Raw genomic sequence first — 26,134 nt, forward strand, 5'->3', positions numbered from 1 at the left:
CTGACCTACTTTTGTGATGAAGGCTCATACCTTCACCAATTTTAATGATTCTAGGTAAAACAGTATGGTTATAGGGTGCAAACAAACTTATGTTGTCATATGCTAAACTGAAAAATGTAACCTAAACCAATAAGATGCAAAATATAGGTCACAGTGGCTTTCTGTTGTTTTATGGGTGTGGTACAAATATAGATGCACAAAATAATCTAGACTGATGATTCTGGCATCAACAGAAGTTACAAACAAAATTTAACCAAAGTTGGTGAAGCACTAAACTTTGGACACAGTGACTGCACTTATGTATAAGCTTTAATGTGAGAACATCAATGCCAATAGTAAAATAGCTCTATGCTGCTTCAAAGAGATATGCTAATAATTAAATAAATTTAGAAGAAAAATAGTTGACCTTAAAAAAAGCTCTCTATTGCATGTACACAATTCACTGTATCAAATTAATTCACTGATTAAACTTGTACGATGCAGTTATTACTCCATGTTGATTTGTTCTGTTTACTTAGACAAAATGTTCAGAATAATAAACGAAATCCATATTTACAAAGTCAATCTCCAATGTCCTGTACACGATAATCACATCATGTAGATATCTACCTCTGGTGTTATCATTTTAAATTATCAGTACTTTGTTACACTATCTTTATCCTAATAGTAAGATGTGTGTGTGTGTGTGTGTGTGTGTGTGTGTGTGTGTTTGAGATCCCAATTTTTAATGTAACTTTAACAATTTTTCAGTCATATTGCTATGATGTCTGCAATGTGACAGCTTATACTGATGTCTAGCACTGGGGCACCATGCTGCAGATATGTAGCATGATGTTCCACCCAGCCACATTATTCTGACACCAGGCCAACCAGTCCTAACATTAACCTCTTAATGCTGAGCGCCTAACAAGGCAGCTGTTAGTTCCATTTTTAAGTCTTTTGTATGACTTACATGGGGTTTGAAACCACAACTTCTTGCATCCAAGGCAGATGCTCTAACCACTAGGCCACCTAATAGATATACAAGTTTTGACTCTGACATGACTTACCTTGTCATAGCAAGCATCAGGATGCCTATTCTGCTGACCTTCTTCAGGCAATAAGCTCTTTTTAAAAGTTTGTTTTATTTTGTTCCAGTGGTGGATAAATGAATAGAGTTAAGTCTTTATAGAAAATTTCAGTTCAAATATTATCACCTTGAATTCTTAACTTGGTAAATTTTCCATGAAAAACTGTCATGTTCATCAGTCACCTCTCATGAAGATATTTGTTTGCATGTGGTGTATGGTACAATTAATCATCATTTATCATGCTGTTAAACAGAAACCAGAGGCATACGGAGGTGTAATTAGTGTGGCTAAACGATTACTCGCTGTCAGTCAAATGCTTACAGATGCATCTTTTGTATCCTAGTGAGTTATCAATAATTCCTTGCACCATGAACCCAAAATGAAGCCTAGAGAGCAGCTTATAAAGCATTATAATCACTGAGATAGTTTTGTCTAATATTTTTTACTTGTCTTTTCACAAATAAATTATTCTGCATCTGTCTGAGAGAAAACTACTTCATTTTTGCCAATAAACACATTGAATCAATAGACAAAAGACTGTCAAATTCAGGATAGTGTTCAGTTTCAATTAACTCTAAAATTAGGCTCATCTGAACAACATGTAATTTAGAGTAATTTTAAGTTTATTCAGATCTAACATCATCCGTGTGAGAATTTATGGCCGATTCTCACCTTTCCTTAGCTGTGACAGCCATTCTAGCCCGCACCATGTCCAAAGGATATGTTGCAGCCACTGAGGTAACACCTGCCAGAGAACCAGCCAGGAATCTCAAGTGAGGAGGAAGATGCCTGGAAACAAATTTAAATAATACAAAAACACTGTTAATATTATCCCTGTAATTGGCTAAACATCTATTAAAGATAATGACATAATTTGACAATAAGATCCTAACCTTCAATACCCTCAAGTCATTTACTAAAACTTGTAGAATAACAGTACGTACGGATACCAATGTCCCATGGTTGAAAAAAATATCAAAATTAACCTGCTTATTAGTCAAGTCTAACTGCAAACAACAAAGATCATGATCTGCTAGATCATAATGCACCTGCATATCAGGGTCTATACTGATTTTGTTTCACTGATTATTCCTAACAACTGCACAGACTCTGATCTTCCAGTGCATGATGCAATGGCAGATCTGGGTCTATGCAGTTTGCAGTTGGACTCCTCTTCTAAACAAGTATATAGAATATTTACTGGAGGGTAAACACCTTGCTATGCACCTCTGTGGTCCTACATTTGTTACCTGGTGTCAGGAAATCCATGCAGACCATCTCAAGCTTACACGTTAGCTTCTGAGGATATGCTGTCCTATTACTACAACTAGTAAAACTGACAAATCATTAATAGTTTGTCGCTGAGATTGCCAATATGTTGGACACAATATAGAAAGGATCTTCATGTTGACAAAAGTCTGCTGGTCTTAGCTCAGCATACTGTTTGTAGATCTCTCTCTTTGTTGTTTTTGTTTTCATACATCTTAGGATTAATATCCCCAATATCCTTGACATTGTCTCCTGTTCTTGTTTTTGTCTGCCTTTCACTGAGTTCATGACACTCGAGGCCATTCACATCTTTCTTTAGTGTAACATACCCCCCTTTCAGATTGTAATGTTCAGTCACTCCCCTCAAACCAAAATGCACAATGTGTTAGCAGTGGGTTCAGGTGTTTCCATCCCCATTAGTTTTTTGCTATGCAAGGCATTTATTTCTTCATCTGTGATTGGTTGACTCTTTAAATCTTTTTGCTTAGCCCGAAGAGCTTCCCTTGTTAATGCAAAATTTATGTCTCTTCCTCTCATGATTGTACTTGCATATTTCTTGACTTTAAAGTGGTCATCAATGGAGCTGATGATGCTTTTTAAGCTGTTCGGTTCAAACTCAGATCCATCTTTTCTCCTAACACTGAGTATAAAACCAGCCAGGTGCTGATCCAATTCAGATGTGTGTATCTTGTGTAAATTTCTGAATTTATTTTTTTTACTGCAAGAATTCTGTCACTAGCCTTACATCAAAAAGTGTCTTTTTAAAAAGTGTTTGCATTCTGCTTACTTTGTTAAAATTTCAGTACTATATCATCTGGCTCATGGTGTACTGTCTTCCCTAACACAATGCTCATTTTCATTTACAAATGTCTCAGCCATGTCTCTATCAAACTCTCCAATTAATTCAGTTTAGTAAATTAAATGTTGTTTCATCATCTTGCTCCTTATCTGATATCATTGTTTTCTTTTTTCCAGAGTTAGTTTTTGCCAGAGGGAGAGACTGGAAACATCAGTGTTGACAGAGATGACAGCAGACAAAATAGGTTGGCGCTCAATAATATTTATTTCCTGGACTGAGTATGTTTTAGTTTTTTGTATAAAAATATTAGTTTCTATAAAAATATTTTACATGAAAATCATTTTCATTTTCTCCCTTTAAAATGTAATATTCCAAGAAAATCATATCCATGTTTAGAGATTATAATACTACAGGTACATGATCATTATGCGGGGAAATCACAATTTGATATACCAATACTTTTGGTATATCAAGTTGCTTTATACCAATACTTCAATGGCTATGTTATTTTTAATGTATGTGGTGTATGTATATATATATATATATATATATATATATATATATATATATATATATATATATATATATATATGAAGCTGATGATGAACTTATCACTACAGAATGATCTTTTCCTGATTGAGAATGTTTATACCATGCATTTCTTTTAGATTTACCCATTTTTGATCATAATATGTCAGGAGTCTGAATCTGATTTCCTAGATTCAGCTCTGCCCAGCAAACCCTCCCCTACAACCTAACCATGTGCTCTGGCTCATTTTAGCAATAAAAGTACAACAAGGTCATATGTTTACCTAAATGCAAGTGAGATGAGACTAGTATCTCCTTAGATATAAGGACAAGGTCTTAATCCCACCATGTATCAGTTACTGCTAGAGCAGTCTAAGGAGGGCTCTGATGGAGGGGACCTGTATTCATAACCATCACAGCAAGTTTATGCTGAACAAAACAGCACCCCAGGTGAGTGGAAACTTCGGTGTCCCAATCATGAAAAATTACCACAAACTTGATTAAAATCCCTGCCTATATTATGATCAGGTAAGTATTATTTTTGAAGAAGCAGTTGGTTTCTTCCTCAAATACACTACCCAACCATAACATATTAAGATAATGATTGTTGTTGTTGTTGTGGGGTTTAATGCCATTTTTCATCACATGATAAGCTATGCATGGCAGCCAGTATGGTGGAGGAAGAACCCGGGAAAACCCTGGGAAGAACCACCGACCCACAAGAAGCTACTGGCAAGCTTTCTCACATACCCACATCAGCCGAATCCTAGACTCAAACCCATGCAAACAGAGGTGAGATGGCAGTGATCTGTAACGGACAGCGCTTTAGACCACTCGGCCACTCGGGGCCCCCTATTAAGAGAATGAAGGTAAGAAGTAGAGAGAGCTATACCCCCATACTTGATAGCTGGCCATGACTCTGGTTATATGAGAAGCAGTTTAGAATTTTGTGAGATATGTGAAATTGAAAGAACATATCAATGAAGTGACACATTCTTGAGAAACAAAGCAGTGTGACCAGCATCCCTACAAAGCTAATGAGGAACCTGGAATGAAAGCGTTTTGTACTGCTGATATAGATTCTACCTTGTGAAATTGGCTATTATGAGATGGAAGGTCTATCATATAGAAACTGGATAATATTCTATCAGACCTCCATCCCATAGCTTTAACAGTGCCAGCCAGGGAGCAGTTTTGACAATATGCATAGGAAATTCATGTGGTCTGTGTTAATATCTTAATGCTTAGATAACCGAAACAATACAGATGAAAGGGCCTGAGGGTCACTATCGTCTATTCCATCTCCGAGGACAAAGAACAGCTCCACTTGCTGATGAGTTCAATACATTTCTGGTACAACATTACAGTTCATTCTGAAGACACTCTTGGGAAGAGGAGTCCAGAAGAGAATTTCAAAATAAAAGACTGATTTCCATTGGGCAGAAGATTGTTCCTGGCAATAAAACCAGGAGCTGCCATGAGAGAAACTGAACCATTGTTGTAGAACTGCAAGCAGTTCAGGTCGACCAAATGGTAAGAATTTCAATGATCCTGCCTGCTAAGGCTAGGTTTAACAGAGAGTGGGTCTTATATGAGAAGTTAGTCTGTGGGACATTTGATAGTAGTTCAAAGGATGAAATGTTCAAACATGTCACAACCCAAAGCAGGTTCCATTACAGACAATAAGCTAAGACCTTTCGTCAGGACAAATCAAAACTGGCTATAAAGTCAGAAATAATTTTTTCTAGTCTATACCATCAATTCCATAATTGCAAATTGTGTTGAAAACCATGGATTGGTAACTAATGATAGTCATGGGGCTAACTTCTCAAAAAGCCAAAGACTGAAGTGATGATATCAAGGCATTTTAACAAGTGTTGTTTATCTGGTTGCACCATTGGAAGAAGACTCAATTCCCCTCAAATTTTCTGGGTGGATGGCCTTCTTGCCTGAAAAATTCTGTCCACCACCTGTTTACAAAAATGTTTCTTACTGATGGTTAGTTTGATATATAAGCCAGGCAGACAAGTTCAGTATTTTTGAGTTCAAATGGAAAATCTTTAAGTGTAATGATGAGATGGCAAACTTTTCCATGAGATCTAGGCTATTCAGTGGATGAATGATCCACGATTTTAACCACCTGAAGAGAAAATCAGAATTATTCTGCATTTGGATTCTCTCATCCTCTGAATGACCTTGGAAATCAGTGAGGTGAGGAAATAGGTGTATTCACTGTGACCATTCTGAATTAGTGGATAGGAGTCAACTGATCACACTCTTCAATCTGGGATTGTAGAGATGAAGACTGGGAGTATATCATCCCACATTATTGGAAACTGGTCCACTATTAGTTACCACAGATGGCTGCAAATTTAACTTAAGATCAAAGGGTGAGTAGACCATTTTGATTAAAATCCACTAGAACAATGAGTGTGCCTGGGATGTAGCAGACTTGAATGTGAATTTATCAATGATAACACTACCTGAGAAATTTACAACAAGGTATATATCTCTGGATATGGTTCCCCCCTTGCCTTCTGAGATGACTGACAACAGTATATACATAATTATGACTCAGAATGCCTTTTCTAAGAAGCATCTGCTGCCACATTCACTTGCTATAACTTTCATCTCCAGGAGGCTGATGTACATAGACTGCTCCTAAAGGTACCAGACCCTTCTCACATAGATGGAGAGGAACAGGAGATGTGAATCTCAGGCAGTTGTTCTGATGTCCATGCAAATTGTTATTTACTTGAGGCTGATTCGAAAATGGAATGTCTGCCATGAGAGGTCCACTCATCTACAGAAAGAGCTCCTGATGTAATCTAAAACTCTGAACTGTTACATTTTCAGCTGTCACTGAGGTAGGAGAATTATTTGTTGGGGTATCATAAGTGATGTCCCATTGTAATAATATCAGTGGCTGCACTGAAAAGACCTAAGAGATGAGGATGATTTGGGATGTTATTCAACTATCAAAGAAACAGAAGACAACATAAGGATGATTTTCAAGCCATGATCTCAAGAGAAACAAGCTTAAAAGATAAAGTTTTCAAGATCAGATTTGGTCTTGTTTCTTTGGATACCATGGCAAAGCAAGACAAAGTCAAGGGATTGCATGTCATTCTTCAAAATGTTGCTAATTGTACAATTTTGGAATAGGCTCTCAGATTAATTCAATGCCAGGGATATGGTGCTGGTCCTGGAGAGTGATATGACTATGCTCATGACCTTGATAAACATTCATGGACTAAAGTCCAGAACAAAATTGAAAGCCCTGAACTAGTAAACAATTGAAATGAAAGTGAACCTCATGAATTTCTTGGTAGACCTGTCAGTGAAACTTTAAACTGCATATAAAGTGTTTGCTGTCTAACAGTGTTGAGGGCCACGATCAGGGTATATATCCTGCACTTGGGAACCCATATGCATTGTGAGCTACATTCTGGTGCATTTGTGATTCAAATGATTTCTGCCATTTTTGATAGGAGAGAGTCAACAATTAAATAATGAAGTCTTTCTCCCACAGGTTTTTGGGAAAGGGTGGCATGAGCACGTTGTTCTTAACTACAGGAAGGTGGTTGACAAAGAGGGAAATCAGGCCCATGCCAAATTGTAAGATTTTGAGAGGGTTTTCCCATTTAAGAGTGATTCAGCTGGGTCCTTCCCATTTCTCTGGTCCCTTTTTGGGCAATGAAGACCGCCTGTTTCCTGATCTCCTACTTGTGGCGATGGAATAAGAAATTTTATGACAAAGAATGGGACCTGTGGGATGTCTTGTGGTGATCTTTGAGCACCATGGATGCAGAGAGGATGGCATCTTTCTCTGTAAGCTGAAGATTAACAGAAGCAACTATTCAAGTGGAAGACTGTTGAACTGCCCAACTGAGTACACATGCATAAAACAAACTCTGACAGGTCTCTACTGGTGTGAAGTCTCAACGGAGGGATATAAGCTATGCTCAGATAGCTGAAAGACAGATACAGAGACCAGGCTTAGTATGGAAGCAATGGCTTTGAGGTGTTTCTGATCCATGTGTATGAAAGATGACTTTGATATCCCTGAATCTGATTTATCTCTTTAAATAGCTGGGACCATGGCATGGAAAACAGGCATGCAAGTTTTGTAAAAACCAGGGCAAAAGAAGATGGGAGTTGTTGTTCAAAGAAAAGTCTGTTGATTCAAGGGTCTTATTGTTGCTTTTGAAAAAAGCAGTACAAGATCTGTGTTTCAACCAGACTGTGGCTACTGTTTTTTTTAGGCAGGTTAACATTCTTTGTTAGGATATCAAAAGATACAGGAATTCTGTAACCACTGATGGTGCAGGAAAAGGGTACTCCAGGTGCAATAGTCAGATGACTTTCTCTGAGATATGGAAGGAGCAGTCTCCCAAGAACATCATCAGATCACGTAGATAGGTTTCTGTCTATCTGGCAGAATAACTTGCCATAACCTGTACTGTGTCATAATGGTTCCTGGACCAATAATGGCATAGTCAAGTGACAGGTGGAGTTGCCTTCAGACTTCCAGTAACTGATTTCAAGGTATCAACTGTGCTATGCACCTATGACTAAACCAGTACTGTAATTGGTGAGGCTTGACACTGGCTGCTGTCATCTTCATGGGTTCAGAACTAGGTAGGTTGGGAAGATTACAGTGGTCCTAAATTAAGACTATGATGGAACTAAAGTGGATTGGTTAACAAGAAGTCTCAAAGCCAGCTATCTAGGGATAGATTAACATGCTGAATGGGGTTCTTCAGGGCTAATCCACATGGGCCACTATCATAGCTGCCAACCTTCCAGGCTCACAATTAGTGAAAATAGGTATAAAAAGTCGTGAATTTGGACATGAATTAGTGAAAAATACTATGACAATAGCTCCATCCACTCTGACCATCAATATTACACTATATCAAGATCACATTATAAAACTAAAACACTACATATATGCAGAACTATTTATTCATGAAGACATGATACTGTGGCAGACTTGAACTTCCTCAACTGCTTGATTGTAAATTTGTTTTCTAAACAGTTCAGACTCCTTGCCTGCTGGTTGATCTTGGTGACTAAAATTGCTGACAAATGTTCTGCAGCTAAGGAGGCCCTAAAGTCTGTCTTAATTTTCCTCACTAGAGAAAATACTCTTTCGCTGTCACTGTTGCTGTGAGGAATGCACAGGAGCTCCAGCACTTTTGGTTCTTCCAAAGGAAAATGTGGAAGCGATTTTTGAGTCCGGGAACATTTGTTGGAACAAATGTTTAGCATGGTCTCCAGCTGATAAAGGTAGATTGTGTTCGACAAGAAAACTCACAAATAATGCTTCTGCATTGGTAGCTTACATGTCTTCCGCTGATGGCTTAAAGTATTCCAGAGCTGAAATCTGCAAATTCTTAATTTTCCCAACTTCTACATGTTTTTTGCAACAGATGTGCTTCCTCACATCATCTCTGCGATGGCACACTGAGTGCAAAAAGCATGATAAATATCAATGTTTAATGGCAGAATGCATGGCCAATTTTTTATATATTCCAAATTAAACTTCACTTTTTGAGGAATACATTTCTTTTTCCTTGGTGGTGAAGACATTTTCAAGATCTTACATGCGATGCTGAACAGTAACTCAAATCAGTGTTGGTGATGCATGTGCAGAAGAAAATTCCAGTTAGGCCCCCGTTTCTCTCAAAAGCATTTGTAAAACTACTCTTATACATGTAGATTAAAATAGGCTAAAATGCTTTCTACCAGGCTAACTGTACTAATCGGCTGTAGATCTACTAATATCACGACCAGCAGTACCGGGCCGTTTTGGCAACTGCGAATATCACGTCTAGCGCTTAATGGGAAATCAGTTATTTTATTAAAGATTTAAAATAATTGAGAATTGGAGAATTCATGAATTTTTGGCTTGCACCATGAATCGTGAATCGCTGAGAAAGTTGTGAAATTCACACCAAATTCATGAGGGTTGGCAACTATGCACTGTGCCACTTACTACTGACCCAAAAGTCTGTCCAGTGCTGGTATGACTGGAAGAGAGTGGTGGCAAAGTAACTGATGATGATGATGCTTAAGTTATGTGGGTGTTAGGTTCTGATTTTTTCATCTGCAATTTCTTAGCCTCCAATGACTGAGATATCAACTTTGTTACTGAGGCAGAGTCAGCAGCAAGGTTGATAGAGTACATATCCCTTAATTACTTCTATCTTCCTAGCTGACAACAAGTCTTCAATTTAAAATGTTGCTCTCTCAAAAGAGAACAGATTTTGCAGATTTTACAAGTTGGTCTGATTTGTTCCCCATTCTTGTACAGTTGAGTGCTTAGCTTCTGACAGCTTAAACCTCAGAGAAATACATATCTAATTCTGCCCATTGTTACATGATACTACAGAGAATAAAACAATCTCAAAATCAGTCTAACATCTCACTAAGGTTTCAGTAATATGGACACAGAGATTTTTTTAAAAGAATTGTAGAAATGATTTTATTACTGAGAAATAAAAATTTACATACAATAAGATCAAGTACTGAGATGCAGTGTAAGCACTACTGACATTGCAGAATAGGGAATTAAGGTGGTACTATGATTAGCTATCATATCAAAAACAGAACAGAGAAGTGAAATACTGTCCACAATCAGGATTGAGCAAAATTCAACGAGATAATAATGGACTGTAATTCTGTGATAAGAAAACTCCTTGAATCGCTCAAACGTATGAAAGGGAATGCAATTTGAAGAAATCTGTGAGACATAGCAACTGGAGATTGATGGGATTTCATGTTTAAACTGCTATCCAAGGAGAGACAACTCTAGCATGATCTGTGTCCCAAAAAGTGAAATAAATTGTTGTAAGTTCATTACCAAAACAAGCCAGAAGACATTGCTAACATCTCTCACTTGGGAGGATGGATTTGTAAAGTAATGGGAGGTCTCTTATTATAACTGGGCAATGTATTTAGTGAAGAAAATAATCAATACTGGAAGACGTTCCTAAAATGGGACTGAAATTCTAACTGTTTTATAGATATGGCACATATAATGATGTTTACTTTGTATATGAGTGGCCAAATTGAGACTAAAATATGCTGCCAGTCTGCAGAGGAAGCCTGATTACAGAGTAGCCCAAGTAGCTGAGTGGTCTAAAGCACTCACACTTATGGATCACTGTCATCCCATCTGTCTGCACGGGTTCGAGTCTCGGGCTTGGCAAATGTGAGAAAGTTTGCCAGTAGCTTATCGTGGGACAGTGGTTATTTCTGGGGTTTTCCCAGGTTCTTCCTCCACCATTTATACTGGCCACTATGTATGATCTTCTGCTGAAAAATGGCTTTAAACCCTACAACAACAACAACAGAGTAGCCCCTTGGGAGGTTACTGTATACATATTTGCCTTTTCTCAAAATGGCTTACTTTTTCCTCTTATCTTTCAGAAGAATTCGTTTATATTGCTCATGAGCAGCATACTGTATGGCAGCATATGGGATAATTCTAGCCATGGTTGCAGAGTTTCCTCTCCACAATGCTATGACCCCCTCCTTTTTCACAGTTTGGACTAAAAATGCTACAACTTCTTTTGCAGAAAAATGCATATTGGAAGCTGAAAAACAAAGATTAAACATAATATATATATATATATATATATATATATATATATATATATATATATATATTTTTAAATCAGCATCAAACAAATAACAATACAAATAAATATATTAAATAAAAAAAAGTCTCAAGACAAAATTTCCTTAGCAAAATAATGAAGTGGAAGCTATATCTCACATGTTTAGCTGAAGCATGACCTAAAATCCAAATGTAGTCATTGCAGTGGTGGAAAAGTCTTCTAAAAATATATAAAATGTCAAACCTCTGGAGGGATTTCCATATAAAAAACCTATGCATTGGAGGGAGTCTATTTGCTTCGTCATGAATAGCTGAGATAATAAATAAAAAATCTTTAAAATAAAATCAAAAGTCTTTAAATACAAATCGAAGCTAAGCAAATATTTCAACATTCTTAAGACTTACTCTGAAAATTGATTTTTGTCCTATCCAGCGGTGCAATGGTGGTTTTGGCTAAAGCCCCTGCAACCGCTCCAGCTATGAGGGAAGTAACAATCTTTTTATGATTTGGAACCTGCAAACACAGAAAAATATGTAAATAATATTGATATAATTGTCTGCCATAACAATAATAACAGGTATACTGATTTAAGTTTCATATTGTCATTTCTTATCTTCAGTGCTACATCTTTGGGGGAATAAATTATACATTACCATTACCCCCAAAAGCCAACTACAGTTAAGTTGTTTTCCCCACTCAGATAGGTTTAATTTAAACTGTTCAATAACACAAGCTTTCTATATACCCCCAACTTCTAAAACAACAACAAACAAGGTCCATGCAGACCAGAGATTGCTCACCTGGTTGGCATCTGCCTAATAGTCAGCAAGAACAGTTAGCCAAGAAATCTGAGTAAGTACGATGCTTTGTGATGAAGTTTCTTCCAGTTCTGTGGTTATTAAAACAACTGTTTCAAGATTTCTATATTTTTTGTGTTTTTTCTACATCTGATAAAACACTTTTACACCAGAATGAATTCTGTCGAATTTAGTCAAATTCTGTTTAGCATTTTAAGTTTTTCTATTTTTAGTAAAACTGGACATATCTGAAGGCTGATTGGCAATACTTGCGCAATATTTAAAGCTCTTAATGCCAGGATTTTTTTCTTCAAACTGGGTCAAATTCTACTTGGCTGTTTTGAAAAGAAGCAATACAATATTTTCTACTCTTAGTAATGGTGGACAAAACTGATATTGGATCAGCATCACTTACACAAACTGTAATGTCCTTTATACCACGATGCTTTCAATTAAAATAAATTTGGTTCCTCTGTTAACTGCTCTTTGAGAAGTTGTTTAAAAGTTTTTCTATTTTTAGTAATAGTGTTCATATGTGGAAGTAGATCAGTATCATTTTATACATTGGGAGTCACACATTTTATAACAGTTAGCTTGCCCAGGCAAGCTGCTGGAAAATTAAACTAGCTCTTTAGAAATCTGAGCTTGCCCCAAACATAATATCCAAACATGAGCAAATAATAAGATAAAATAAGGGATATTTTAAGGAAATATTATTCATTTTAATCATTGGAGACCAGTGCATTTTGTTTTCAAACATGCCAAACAAAAAATCATGAGTTACATTAACAATTACCACCTACTAGCCTTGAAATTGGCATCATGCATAAAAAACACTCATTGAAAAGCTGACTGTTTAGAGTCAACAACTGCTAGAGCCTAGGTCAGGACCATAACATTGGTGAATCCCACATACATATAAATATTGTGATTAAAATGTAACTGGTAAGTAAAATTAAAAATATTTATTTCTTATATATTTTCAAAAGTAAACATTCAGATTAACACATCTATGCAAGAAAATGCGAGACTGACACTAACATTGACTGCAACATGGAAATGACATCAGATTGATGAAAGAAGCTCTGGGCAAATAGGTAAAAGAATAAAGAAGTATATATAAACACTAAATAAAAGTGCTGATAAAAGTATTGAGGTGAGATCACATGGTATTAACCTTGTAGAATGTAAAGCATTATGAATGCAACACAATCAGTTTCTCCATCTCTCTCTCAATTTTTTAAAACTTGCCCATGGGCAAGTGCCGTGGAAGTTTAAGCTTACCTGAGCTGAATTTGAGCTTGTCCTGGGGGTTGGGCAAGTGGATTTGTAAATCCATGATACTGTTGTCCTGCAGGCCCACGGATGTATAATGGCCCAAAGTTGTAAGAGGTGATTAAAGAAGAGAACCACAGTGGTGCAGTGGTTAAAATACTGAAGTTGTGACCAAATAGGTACAAGTTCAAAACCTACCTTCAGATCAGAATGGGTCATCTACATAATGTGTCATTGGGCAAGGCACATTACAAGGGTTGGCTACCAAAATGCATTCTTGGGCAAGGCATTTTACTCTTAATTGCATTGCCAATAAATAACCTACTTGTGTTGATGTGCTGTAAACAACTAACAAACTCAAAATTTATCATTTGTAAAAAATCTGAAATTTCTTCATACAAGGAATATTTGAAGCTTTGTCAAAAGTCGTCAGTTTTGAAATGTCGTTTAAAGGCTTTACTTTTTAGTAGCAGTAATGATATTTGATGACAGATCACCATCATTTGTGAATCTTTTAAGCTATCTATGCAACATGTAGGGTGTTTTTTATACAATTTTGTTAAATTGTTTTGAAGAGGGGCTCAAGGGAGATTAGTTGAATTTAACTTATTGAGTTACCCTCTTTATATAACGACATTTTTATTATTATTACTATTATTATTATTATTATTATGATTATTATTATTATTATGACAATGTAATGGATTTTGCATTTTTCGCAATGGATGCTACATTTTATAAGCAGATCAGCACCAGGTATATAAAGTTTTAAGTCCTTTATGCCAGGATGCTTTCTGTCAAATTTTTAAAAAATTCTGTTGAGCAAGTTTTGACAAGTTATTTGAAATTTTTGTCTTTTTCAGAAATTGTGGCCATCTTAGATGACAGATTGTCATCATTTGAACAAATCTGAAAGTACTTCATGCAAGAATAGTCCCTATAAAATCATTTAGTCAAGTAGTTTTGAGAAGATCTATACAACAATTGTGATGGACAGGATTGACAATTAATGACAAATGGCTGATAAAGGATCATACCATGACCATACTTTCACTTTACAGCCAGGTGAGATAAAAAGAAATGACACTGGTCATTGTTGCTATGTGTAATTCTAGTGTATGATTAAAAAAAACATGTAAAAACATATATCTTTAAAACTTTAAAAGCCATAAAATTATTGAGAATATTTTCTTTTTCCAGCATAAATCTGAATTTTTGTTATTTCTTACAAATCAGGATTTTCTGAAATTCTAACATCTGTTAGCTCAATCACTACCAGTATGATGTACTTCTGCACCAAACAAATTTTCCTGTAAACTAAAAAGCAAGCATACTAGACAAAAACTTTCTGGACTTTACCGCTGACCTACTATTAAGTTATTTGTGCACTGATACATTGATTCGCTCAATTTTGTTTCAAATAATTCAGAACCTTGTTTGCAATAAGTCATCTGTGATTCTTTTTAATGTCATTGCTTGTGTCAATGCCTGTGCATGACCCTAATGAACACATCCGACACTGCTAGCTGCTATTGAATGGCCATATCTGTTTTTTTCCCTGCATTTATAGCATTCAGGTTGCATCTCCGTTACTGAACTCCGTTTCTGAGTACAGTACTAAATGTGCTAAGTCGATAAAATGTCTTAAAAATATTTTCATAACATTCAATTGCTTTAAAAAATGCTGTTTTTGTTTTTGTTTATGTACTAAATGTTTTCAATTGCAGTAGAATATTTAAAACTTAGCTGCCTTTTGTTAAATCTTGATATTTTTCTTGCTTATATGCACACTTCCCCATATGAATACATTAATTACTACTGGAATAATTGCTTCAATATCCATATTTTCACAATATATCATACTTTTGATTCATGCATCCCCAACATTAAGCAGGGTATACCTGTACTTATTTTAAGCTGATGCAGATATGACTTCATTTGTTACAGTATGTTCTTCCAGTTCAGAGGTCTAAAACAAAATTCACCACAACAGCCACCTGAGGACTATTACATTGGTTAGAGGGCTGCATCATTGAAACCTTTTCATTTGCATTATTAATTAGTTTACAAAGTCCTAGTGTCAATAAAATCAATCTCTTTCTCTCTCTCCCTCTCTCTCTTGATAGGTGAAGATGATTCAAGTGGAAAAAAAGATTGAGAAGAATTGCTACAATGGAATGAATTGTGTATGTTGCCCACAGCATGAGCTTAAAACTCTAATTATGTTTTCACAGACAATATATGAATTTACATGACATGACTAAGAAATAACTCCTATGACCATTAACTAACTCTACACAGCAGACCATGAACATAAGTTGATCATAATAATCTATTTTTACTCAATTGTTGAAATACTTTGAAACCATAAAAGCAAAAGAAAAAAAGAACATGCAAGCTTATCTTTTACAACTGAATGAATGCCCCAATGTCTAATATTTTCTAAATTTAAGTTCTAACAGACATTAAAATAACATGCCCCAACAATATGTCAGTGTGTCAACTACAGTGCTCTAAGATGAGACCTTTCAACAAAATATGTGAAGCCTAATTTCTAATTATAAAGAATAAAGGTATGTACAACAGTAAGTAACCTTTATTCTCCTCCTTTGACATATGTTTAACAATTTCATGAAATAAAACATTACCACTAGACTTGACCAGAAATGCCAATCAATTAGGTATTACAGTATCTACCCTTTCACGTATAAGACGACATATAAACTCGAAAAAGTGCATGACCGCATATAAGCTGACCTACAACTCCGACACATCTCAAGATGCACGAGGTAAGTTCTAAATGCATTTATTTTAACAAACTTAAATTTAAAAAAAATATACAAAAACGAACAATATGGTTTGATGCTAATACCGTAAAAGCTAAGTTTCACACCTGGAGGAATAAAAAACCTCCTGATTTTTGGGGTCGCTCCATGCCTATCTCTCGATTTTATAATATCTTTCGATTTTTGCAGAGAACTCCCGATTATTACATTATGTCTTCGATTTTCATTTCTTCGAAACAAGAAAAGTCCTACATGTTCTGTTGTGTCACCTGTGAATTATTGTTATGATGAAAAAATTACTTTATTATACATTATAAATAGAATGTTAAGTTTAAACAGTCATGTACATTATTTTTTTTACCTCTACAATAAAAAAAAAAAAAAATCAGAACAAAAAAGCAAACCACAACAATAAAATCACCCACAATTAATTTCAATCCCAAGAATGGTCACTACGAACTCCATATGCTATAGCGCCATTCCCATGAAAGAAACTTAGAGTGAGCACCTGACATTTTTATATAGTATATACCAATGTTAATTACCATCATTAAATGAAAAGAAGGAATGAAAATACATACCATTCAGCAACTGTGTCCTCAAAAAACTAATTCAGAATACATTTGTAATAAACAGTACTAAATGCTTTACGAGTTGACTATAAGGGAATAATGTTGGATATATAAGAGAGGGGAAAATACCTGTACGGTACCATAAGGATAGCTATTTTGGTACCTTTAGCTTAACAAAACTGGGAATACTTTACTTGCCAATCAATTGCTGGTGGTTGCATAAATCACAATAGTCTTGAATGTGGTTTCTTTGAATTTGAATTATGATGGAGGGATAAGGATTAAATTTTAATCAGTCACGCTGGCTTTCTTGCTTGTTTATTTAAGACTAATCTTTAGCTATTGTGCAGTTTGACCAGCTAACCAGAATATGACATCAGGGCACATTTTGGGAGAAATTAATAAATCAAAATCTGCATATAATATGTTTGGGAATAAGTTAGGATGTAAGTGATGCCATGCATGATTTGCACTAAGTAAGTACTGTACATTATAGTTCAGCATGGTCTCCATGGTAAACTCAACTGGCCCTCGAATTATTTACCTTTACTTAACTTTGAGTTGGAGAAATCAGAAAATATGCACATGCAAAATAATAACAAAAATAAATCATAGTACTGTATAACAGTTTAATAATTGTTGTGTCACCAAAAAGTACTTTTTTTTACATGCATATGTCTTAGGACAAGTAAATAATTATTGTTTTATGTCCCAAGATTTGCAGCCATTACAGTAGTCAATAAAAAGACATAAAAACTGTCAAGTTTAGACACTGGCCTGCGGATAAACTGACCCCCCTTTTTCCAGGCATTTATTTATTCCTAAATTATTCGGCTTATACGCAAGTATATGTATATATCTCTGAAGCACTAAGTTTTCTTAGAATCAAATAATAAATAATTTTTGAAACAGTTAAGTGAAATAAAATACTCTTGCTGAAAGAAATTCTAGTGTATTTTTCTGAAAGAAGTTTTCATTTTATTAAATACAACAGTTTGAATAGAAGGATGATAGTAAAACTGAAGCAGCAGCTAATCTGGAACCAAAAGTGACGTGTCATGATGTGTGGTTTATTGGATAATTATGTAATTGATATTTTATTACTTTTAATTATTGTTTATACACCCTTTTCAGGCAACCATACAAATTCCAGCATCACCTTATATATATATATATATATATATATATATATATATATATATATATATATATATATATATATATATATAGAGAGAGAGAGAGAGAGAGAGAGAGAGAGAGAGAGAGAGAAAGAGAGAGAGACAGAATACAAATCATATGGCGAATAACAATCCTTTCAAGTGCACTGGACAGCATGGGATCACATGTATCAGGGACTGATTAAGATAAATGCAATAAACTGACAATGAAGAGTGCGAAACTAGCATCTAGTAGCCTGAGCGCGTTCGACTCTTCAATGAGTCTTTATGCAACAGCTACAGTAATATGCAAGTGAAACTTAATTCACCCTTGAACTTGAGTCAATATGTAAACAAATAACAGTGTATCCTTGGGCTATCACTGAGTGACAGTTAAAAAAGGCATGCAGTTTAATAGATAATACTGCAAATGAAAATTTTGTGATGTAATATCCAAAGCTAAAAAATAATAATAACACTCTAGGGGTTAGCCAATACTTTTTTAATTATTCATTTTGATTGACAGAATGTGCACAATTTTCCAAGTACTGCCATAAATAAAACATTTAGTTCACTGCAAATATTTGAAAAATAAAAACACTTGTGAATTACTGTATATACTTGTATGTCCTTCACCCTCTAAATTTGGGGTACATAACATTTTTGAGGGACAAAGGTAAATAACTGTACATAATGCACTAACAGTGCTATAAAAATGAGACAATGTTATTTGCTTTGACAGTTTTGCCACCATAACTTTGTGGTCTGCACTTTTTTAATTTCTCCCATAACTTGGCTGGTCATTGGGATGCCACTGATAGCTTTGCAATAATCTCTCTCCAGTTTGCCCTGTTCTCAACTGCTTTTTGGGACTTTGCAAAGTTCACACCTGTTCACTCTTTGATCTGATCTTCCCATCTCTTATACTGTATGCCTCATTTTTTCTTTCCTCCCATTGGGGGCCCCGAGTGGCCAAGTGGTCTAAAGCGCTCTCCGTTATGGATCACTGTCATCTCACCTCTGTCTGTGTGGGTTCGATTCTCAGATTCGGCCAATGTGGGTATGTGAGAAAGCTTGCCAGTAGCTTCTTGTGGGTTGGTGGTTCTTTCCGGGGTTTTCCCGGGTTCTTCCTCCACCATTAATACTGGCCACCATGCATAGCCTATCATGTGCTGAAAAATGGCGTTAAACCATATAACAACAACAACTCTCCTCCCACTTTGCCCTTTGGGAATGTCTTTGACAGGCCCAATGAGCATGAAATGTATCCATACCATCTTAGTCCGTGTTTCTTTGCAGTGGTGAGCAGATCTTCATATGGTACAATTGCACATTGGATTCTAATTCACACCTTCTCATTGGAGATGTGATCTAAGCATGAAATTTTCAGGATCCTTTGTTAACATCTCATCTCTAAGGCATGGATTCTTCTCTCTAGTTCTGCCATCAGGGTCAATGTCCCAAATGCATATATAAATACTGACATGACAAAAGAAGTGCCTATGCTTCATCTTGGACCCAAGTGTGATGTTGCTGTCATTGCAAATAGGTTACAGCCTAGTCAGTGCAGTTGTTTGCACAATCCTGGAAAGAACCTCCAGTTTTTGAACCTTCATCAGAGGTTATAGCACCTAGGTACTTGAAGCTCATCATTGTGTACAGCTTCTGTCCCATTCACTAGTTATTTCCTTATGGATGTATCTCAGGTTGTTTGTCATTAGCTTAGTCTTTTCATCTCTGACCTTCATCCCATACCTCAGTGATGCTTGGTTGAGATGGTTCACTGAAGTTTCCAGTTCTTGTTCATCTTCTGCACTGCCATCTATATCATCAGCAAAGGATAGGTTGGTGATTGTTCTGCTTCCAACACTGACGCTGTCCTCATGGTATTCCAAGGCGTCAGACATGATCAATTACAGGTACATGTTGAAGAAATTTGGTGAGCAAACCTTAAGCAACACTCCAAGTTATATTTCAGCTTGACCTTCAAATAAATGCACTTAATATTAAAATTTTCCATTTAAACCCAATAAAATACATACTTTATGGGATATGGGGTGGGGTGGCCTCTTCTGAGTTGAAATTTGGCCAAATTCCAAATGCCAAATATTGTCCATTTTACCAAACTTGAGCATAAAATTTTCCCAAACTGGACTTACAAATTCAAAAGTTTTCAATTTGACCATTTTATGTGTAAAATTTCCAATTTCATGGACTACATAACAGGAAAATCATACAATGTATTATGTCATAGACAACAAGCTGATAGCATGAGTTCAGAAATTCTAATGGCTCTTTCTGGAAAAAATTTTCCTCCAAAGATTTTTTAAATGATGAAATTACTGATATGCTCTGTGGCATAAATTGCCTGAAAATATGATGCTTCATATTCAGCTCTGGATCTAATGCTGCTTATGTTTTAGTAATATCCTCTCATTCTTCACTAGTTTTCTCTCAAATTAATAATTTTCTTACTCTGTTTTTGTTTTACTTCAGAAAACAGTACTCTACATCTTCTAACAGCAAAAGTACCACTCCACTGTTTAAATTAACCATTAATTGACAAAACTGCCAACTAACTATTTCAGAATTACATCATATCTAATTTACAAGCATTTCCAGTCAAATCTGATGATAAAAAATTATTTCATTGCAGGGTGCAACATTTCACTATTCCACCCATCCACAGCTATTGGGAGGAATAGTGGAAGTTTGCTCTGAGACAGTCCTTTTGACTAGTACAAACAATCAAAATGTAGAAGACCCCCCCCCCATAAAATTGAACACAACCCAGTCTGTCCAGTTAAATCAATAAACTGTACACAAATAAACAATTCTTTACAAAATTCTAACACACAAAACATGATATAGAAACTATGTTCATGGTCATTATTTGGATTTTTTGCATAAATGTGATGGTCAAACATCTTAATGACCAGGACCAGTTTACATTAGATCTGATAGACTATTGAGTATGGCAACACTCTATAGATATTATGAACGTCTGAGAGTGTGATAGGTGTAAAACGCATTTGGATTTGCAACATGCATAGTGGATAGAAGTTTGAAATATCTATACATTACTTTCATGTAATGTGGCTGAAAATTTCATAGGATATTTGTACCATGTACATGATCCAAGCACATAGCTAACCTAAATGACTGCTTCCATGTCACCAAAAAATCAGTCTGAGTCTAAAGTGCTATATCTTTAGCAATTATTAATATAGGGAAAACAAATTTTGCCCGACCAGAAAATATTAGCTTGTGAAAGTGCAATGAATGAATTACAAACAATATACAATGTATCAGGAACTTACTGGCACTTTTTTAAACAATTTATCTTTGATGTCTAGGACGCGAAAATGACTGAGCAAAGCTAGCAGTTCTTTGATAAGTGCACATCTGAATAAAGCCAATCTGCATAGTCTAACCCAAATTACAACTGTCAATCACACACCAAAATTAATGGAATTAAAGTATTTTTAACACAAACACAAGGTCATGGAAAATTTATTTTTGTTTAAAAGTCTAGCTCCAGGTATAATACAAAATGGTACAGTGCAACTTAAAACGAATACAAAAATTTGTGCAATTATGTTTATTCAATTCATATCACCATGTATGATGCTCACAACAAACGGGTACATTAAAATTGATTTTATGCATGAAAATAAGCTAATTACGCTTATTTTGCTCTTGCTTACACACTATGTCTTGTGGCAATATTGTGTGTGCATTGACCTTAAATTTGGGAAAAATACAAATACAAATCTCAGAACAAAGGAGTAAAGTCAACTTCAAAGTAAAAACTGTTGCATTAAGTGAAAGAAATATATACTGAAAACGATTCTTTTCATTCATCAAATATTAGTGTTTGAACAACAAACAAAAATGAAGCTACATATCTGCAGCATGATGCGCAAGTGCTACATCACTATAAACTGCCACACTGCAGACATCATAGAGATATGACTGAAAATTTGTTAAAGTTACATTAAAAATCCAAATCACACACAAACATTTTACCCTTTGACCTTTAACCTCCATGAACCTCATCTGTTTCATCCCTTTTCAAACTCTAATTTTATTAGTGAATAATTCTGGCTAGTTTCATATTCCTTTCTTTCAGCATAACATTGGTTGCTATGTTGACAAAATGTGATGTGCATTTTTAATATAGCTCACTTCTTATCAGGGGGAGACTGGGATTGTGTGTGACTTTGCTACTATTGAATATTGTTCTGTGGAGAAATAAATGAGAACTATTCAAATGGAACATTCTGATGCTTGCTACTTAAATGTTTCATCCAAAATTAAATCATACAGTAATAACACACATGTGGTCTTTATCTTTAGGGGTGGAGCTCTACAATATATTATTTACTTCTGAGAGAGTGACAGTTGTAAGGTGAAATGGTTCACATTTACAACTTGCACGGTGGAAAGTATGTTTATGTTACTTTCATGTATTATAGCTGAAACTTCTTTGGATACTACACTTGTGAAAACTGTACATGATCTAAGCATACAGCTTACCAAAATGTGCTCGAAAAATCGACCTCAATTATTCTAAAGTACTCTTACCTTACGAGTTTTAAAAATTGGTAAATAAATTTTGCCAGACTAGACAATACCAACATCTGAAAGTGCAATGAATGAATAACAAAATACCTCTGACATCAGGAAGTGAAAATGACCAAGTGGAGCAAGCATTTTTTTAAATATTGGTGCATATTTGAACTAAGGCAAAGCTGTATACTCCAAATTGCGCCCATAAATCATATACCAAAATAAAAGGAATTTAAACTTCTTTTAATAATACTTAAGATATACAAGTTATTCTTTTTATTTGTCAGTGTAACCAGTGAGAATAACCTTGGATATTATCTTTCTTTAAAAATCGAAACCTATGCAAAATATGAAACGGTAGAGCGCCAACTATTATATATAGCTGCCTTCACAAAATTAGATGTTATGCATGATGTTACTTCAATGAAGAAGTATCTAATGTAATCTAATTTAACATAGTGTTGTTCCGATTATCAGTTACAATCAATCATTAGTTGGTTGAGCAAACCAATAAGATAATCGATTGTGAAACTCCATGATCAATGGTATGTAAAGGGAGACTACTTTTCTGTTACATGTAAAACGCAAAGGTTAGTAAAACTCCTGTTTAAATGATAAGGTAAATAGGGCTTCCAATCCATTAAAGTTGATCTGAATTACTTATTCCTTTCACAACTTACAAATATAAAACCATACCATATTCCATCAGCACAAACTTTCATAATTAGGAACATATGACCATGATTACATGATTAAGCTGTTAAATTGTTGAGTTAAAAAATTTAAAAACATTTTGATGATTTGCTTCAGTTTAAATGTAAAATCCTTTGTAGTATATTTAAATAATGACAAACAACAAAACCATGTCTTCCTGTACTTTAAATTACAGATACATCATATATGAATGAAAGGACTTGTTGGGATTGCAACAGTATTTCAGTTACATAAGACTGATCAGCCATAAAAAGAACAAAGATAACACAATAGAAAAAAAATGTAACATTTTTATCAGGTTAAAGTATTCATGTCGTTAAAAGAGATTACTCCTGCACATTATTTACATCTTGAACTCGTTGATCAAAGATACAATTGTATAATAAACAAAAATTAAAATCTGCTCTTAGTAACTGATTATTAGTTGGTTAAGTGGAACCAATTATAGATTATGAAATTCTGACAGATTTTCATCGCTACTGACCTAATCTAATCTACAGGTTAATACTGTTTTAAAGTTTGCTGTAAAACTTGATTCATCAAAAGAAGTTAGCATAAAATATACATGTATTCCTTGCACTACATTACCCCAAGGTATAATCAAATTGCATGCTTCAGTAAACACAAAAAATCAATTGAAAGATATAATGACATTTTGGAGACCCTGACATAGCTTTTAGATTGATATAACAGCTATCTAATCAAAATATGAAACACCTATATGCAAGTTTTTCTAAATAATCTGCAGAAATATGGTCAAGTTAGGTATTCTACCATCTGTTGCAAACTGTGCCAAGTGTTTCTGCGAAATGAGATATATTAACTTTTTTCTTCTTCTCTCAACAGTTTTACTGTATACATAAAATCTTGCACACAGAGAACTACTTCATTAAATTTAATGCATCTTTTAAATTCATAAATACATTAATGTAATATTAATAGCAATAGTGTCCTTTAACACAGTGTCCAATAAAGCTGACTCATACTGCAAATTTAAATTACTTGTTAAAACATTGATGAGAAAAGCTTTGATCAGATATCACTTTTTATAGCATTTAAATGTCTCTGATGCCAGAAATGACACAAGTGGCCTTCTACAACCTCTTCTGATATGATACGACTTCTGTCAATCACATAAAAGCCTGTAACACACACAGTTTACATACATATCCTTTTTACAGGAGCATCTAGGACATAATCTTTTGGGGTCTTGACCTTCTTGGGTGCATAATCAATAACTGAATGAAAGCATGAAAAAAGTATCACTGGGCTCAAAATCTGGATTACTGTGATGCCTAGGGACTTTCTAAATGTAGATTGGACCACTTCAAAGTGTTATCTGTCTAGCTTGTAAAACATAATTTGCCTGAATGAAACCTTGTGTGTGCTGCCAAAATGCAGTCATTTTGAGGTTTTTGACAGACACCGGTAAATAATCAATATTCAGCCTCCTGCTGGGGCTCAGTTTGAACATCTGTTGAGCTTATGATGATTATCTGCCTGATTGTATATGAAGCTATTAACATTGTCTACAAAGCAAAGCACATGACCGATGCATGGGGAAATGTACTATTTATTTTCTCTATATTTCGTTGGGTATATATAATTAGCACTCACATATCCAGGGTGAATCATAATGAGCTGTTCCTAGCTCAGGCTAATTTTGTAATGCACCACTGGTTATATATATAGAATCAATCTTGGAATTTGGACCAAGACAAGGAAATCCCAGTCAAGGGGTTATATTATTTGTCTCCCCATGAGGCTTGCATGAGTGGAGAGTCATATAATGTAACCCAGCGAATGGGATTTCCTTGTCTCAGTCCAAACCCAACGCAGATTATTTTTCTCACCCAATATTTTCCTTTAAAGTAAAAAGAATTCTTCATTAGTGTTCACGTCCAATGTTTACATGCGTCGCATGAATATAAATATGTTAATGAGGTCCATGGTGTGACCGTTGCGTCCGAAGTACACAGCTTATATGTGTGAGCAAAGAAAAATAACAACATAAAACGTCGCATAGTAATGAGGTATTACCTTTATCATATTTAATATATGGATGTTATATGAAACTGACAATAAACAAATAATATTTATTAAAAGAAACTTTTATTTTCATCAGTTCCAATTTTGAAAAGTTACATTGTAAATGATAAAACGATACTGGCTACTCAGCTCTACTGTAGTTATACTTAGTACAAGCTGTAATGAAGAGCAATATCTTGCTTTAGATTATTCATGGGTAATTAGAGATCTGTGTCACCGTCATATATAACTATTCTTTTCTGTGGAGGTGAAACTGTTTGTGACATACTTGTGTTGTCCTTAATACTGATTGTAAAATTACCCCGGTGTATAAACAGATCCTCCAAAAACGGACTCTAGTGGATAACCACGTGCTAAACTTTCAAGCTCACAGATTCTTTGAAGATTTATTTTTCTGTCCTGAAAATATGGCAAGTGCTACAGTGAAATTTGCTTATGGATTAATGTGTTGACGGCTAAATGATTCCTTCTGGCTGGTAAGTGCATTATTTGTCATTAAATATTGTAGGTATATTTTTGATTCAACCAGGGCACAATGGGGATGCTTAACAAAATTAGAATAAAGCATGTTTTATATAAAACTTTTCTGGCAGTTACTAATTATTCTATTATTGTTAAGAGAGTTGGGAGGCTATTTAGTGATTAGGTCTATAGTCTAATATGCATGAATCAGTGTTTTCTGTTATATTTCATTTCACACAGCATCGAGAATTTTATCCTATCTGTAGCACAGTCAATTTTCAGGTCAGTGTCATTAAATGTAGCTAGCAGTATATAATTTGTTTCACACTAAGTAAATTAAACTAGATGGGTAGCTTTAGCTACATTTAATGACGCTGACCTGAAAATGTACTGAGCTAGGCCTGCATATAGCATAAAATTGACCATGCTGTGTGGAATGAACTAGCATAATACCAA

At 35.0% G+C, this 26,134-nt stretch overlaps 2 protein-coding genes across 3 annotated transcripts in view; one reads left to right on the forward strand and one right to left on the reverse strand.

Moving 5' to 3' along the window:
• Positions 1–15,851, forward strand: part of LOC149793896 (uncharacterized) — a 47,212-nt gene extending 31,361 nt beyond the window's left edge. The window contains exons 2-4 of one of the 2 annotated variants that reach the window (XR_016422889.1): positions 3,315–3,416; positions 14,230–14,431; positions 15,493–15,851. The gene's annotated coding sequence lies outside the window, so the exon portion shown is untranslated. Of the gene's footprint in view, positions 1–3,314; positions 3,417–14,229; positions 14,787–15,492 lie in introns of those variants that run through there. The other variant, XR_016422888.1, reaches the window with a different exon arrangement.
• The window catches only part of LOC149793897 (mitochondrial coenzyme A transporter SLC25A42-like), a 48,402-nt gene that overhangs the window by 17,160 nt on the left and 5,108 nt on the right, over positions 1–26,134 (reverse strand). The window contains exons 3-5 of the mRNA XM_089967843.1: positions 11,699–11,807; positions 11,084–11,270; positions 1,743–1,859 (exon numbers count right to left, since the gene is read on the reverse strand). Coding sequence (XP_089823969.1) covers positions 1,743–1,859; positions 11,084–11,270; positions 11,699–11,807 — 413 coding nt within the window. The remainder of the gene's footprint in view (positions 1–1,742; positions 1,860–11,083; positions 11,271–11,698; positions 11,808–26,134) is intronic.

Source organism: Sinohyriopsis cumingii, chromosome 8 (assembly GCF_028554795.1).
Source record: "Sinohyriopsis cumingii isolate HCF-2022 chromosome 8, ASM2855479v2, whole genome shotgun sequence".
Taxonomy (NCBI): Eukaryota; Metazoa; Mollusca; class Bivalvia; order Unionida; family Unionidae; genus Sinohyriopsis; species Sinohyriopsis cumingii.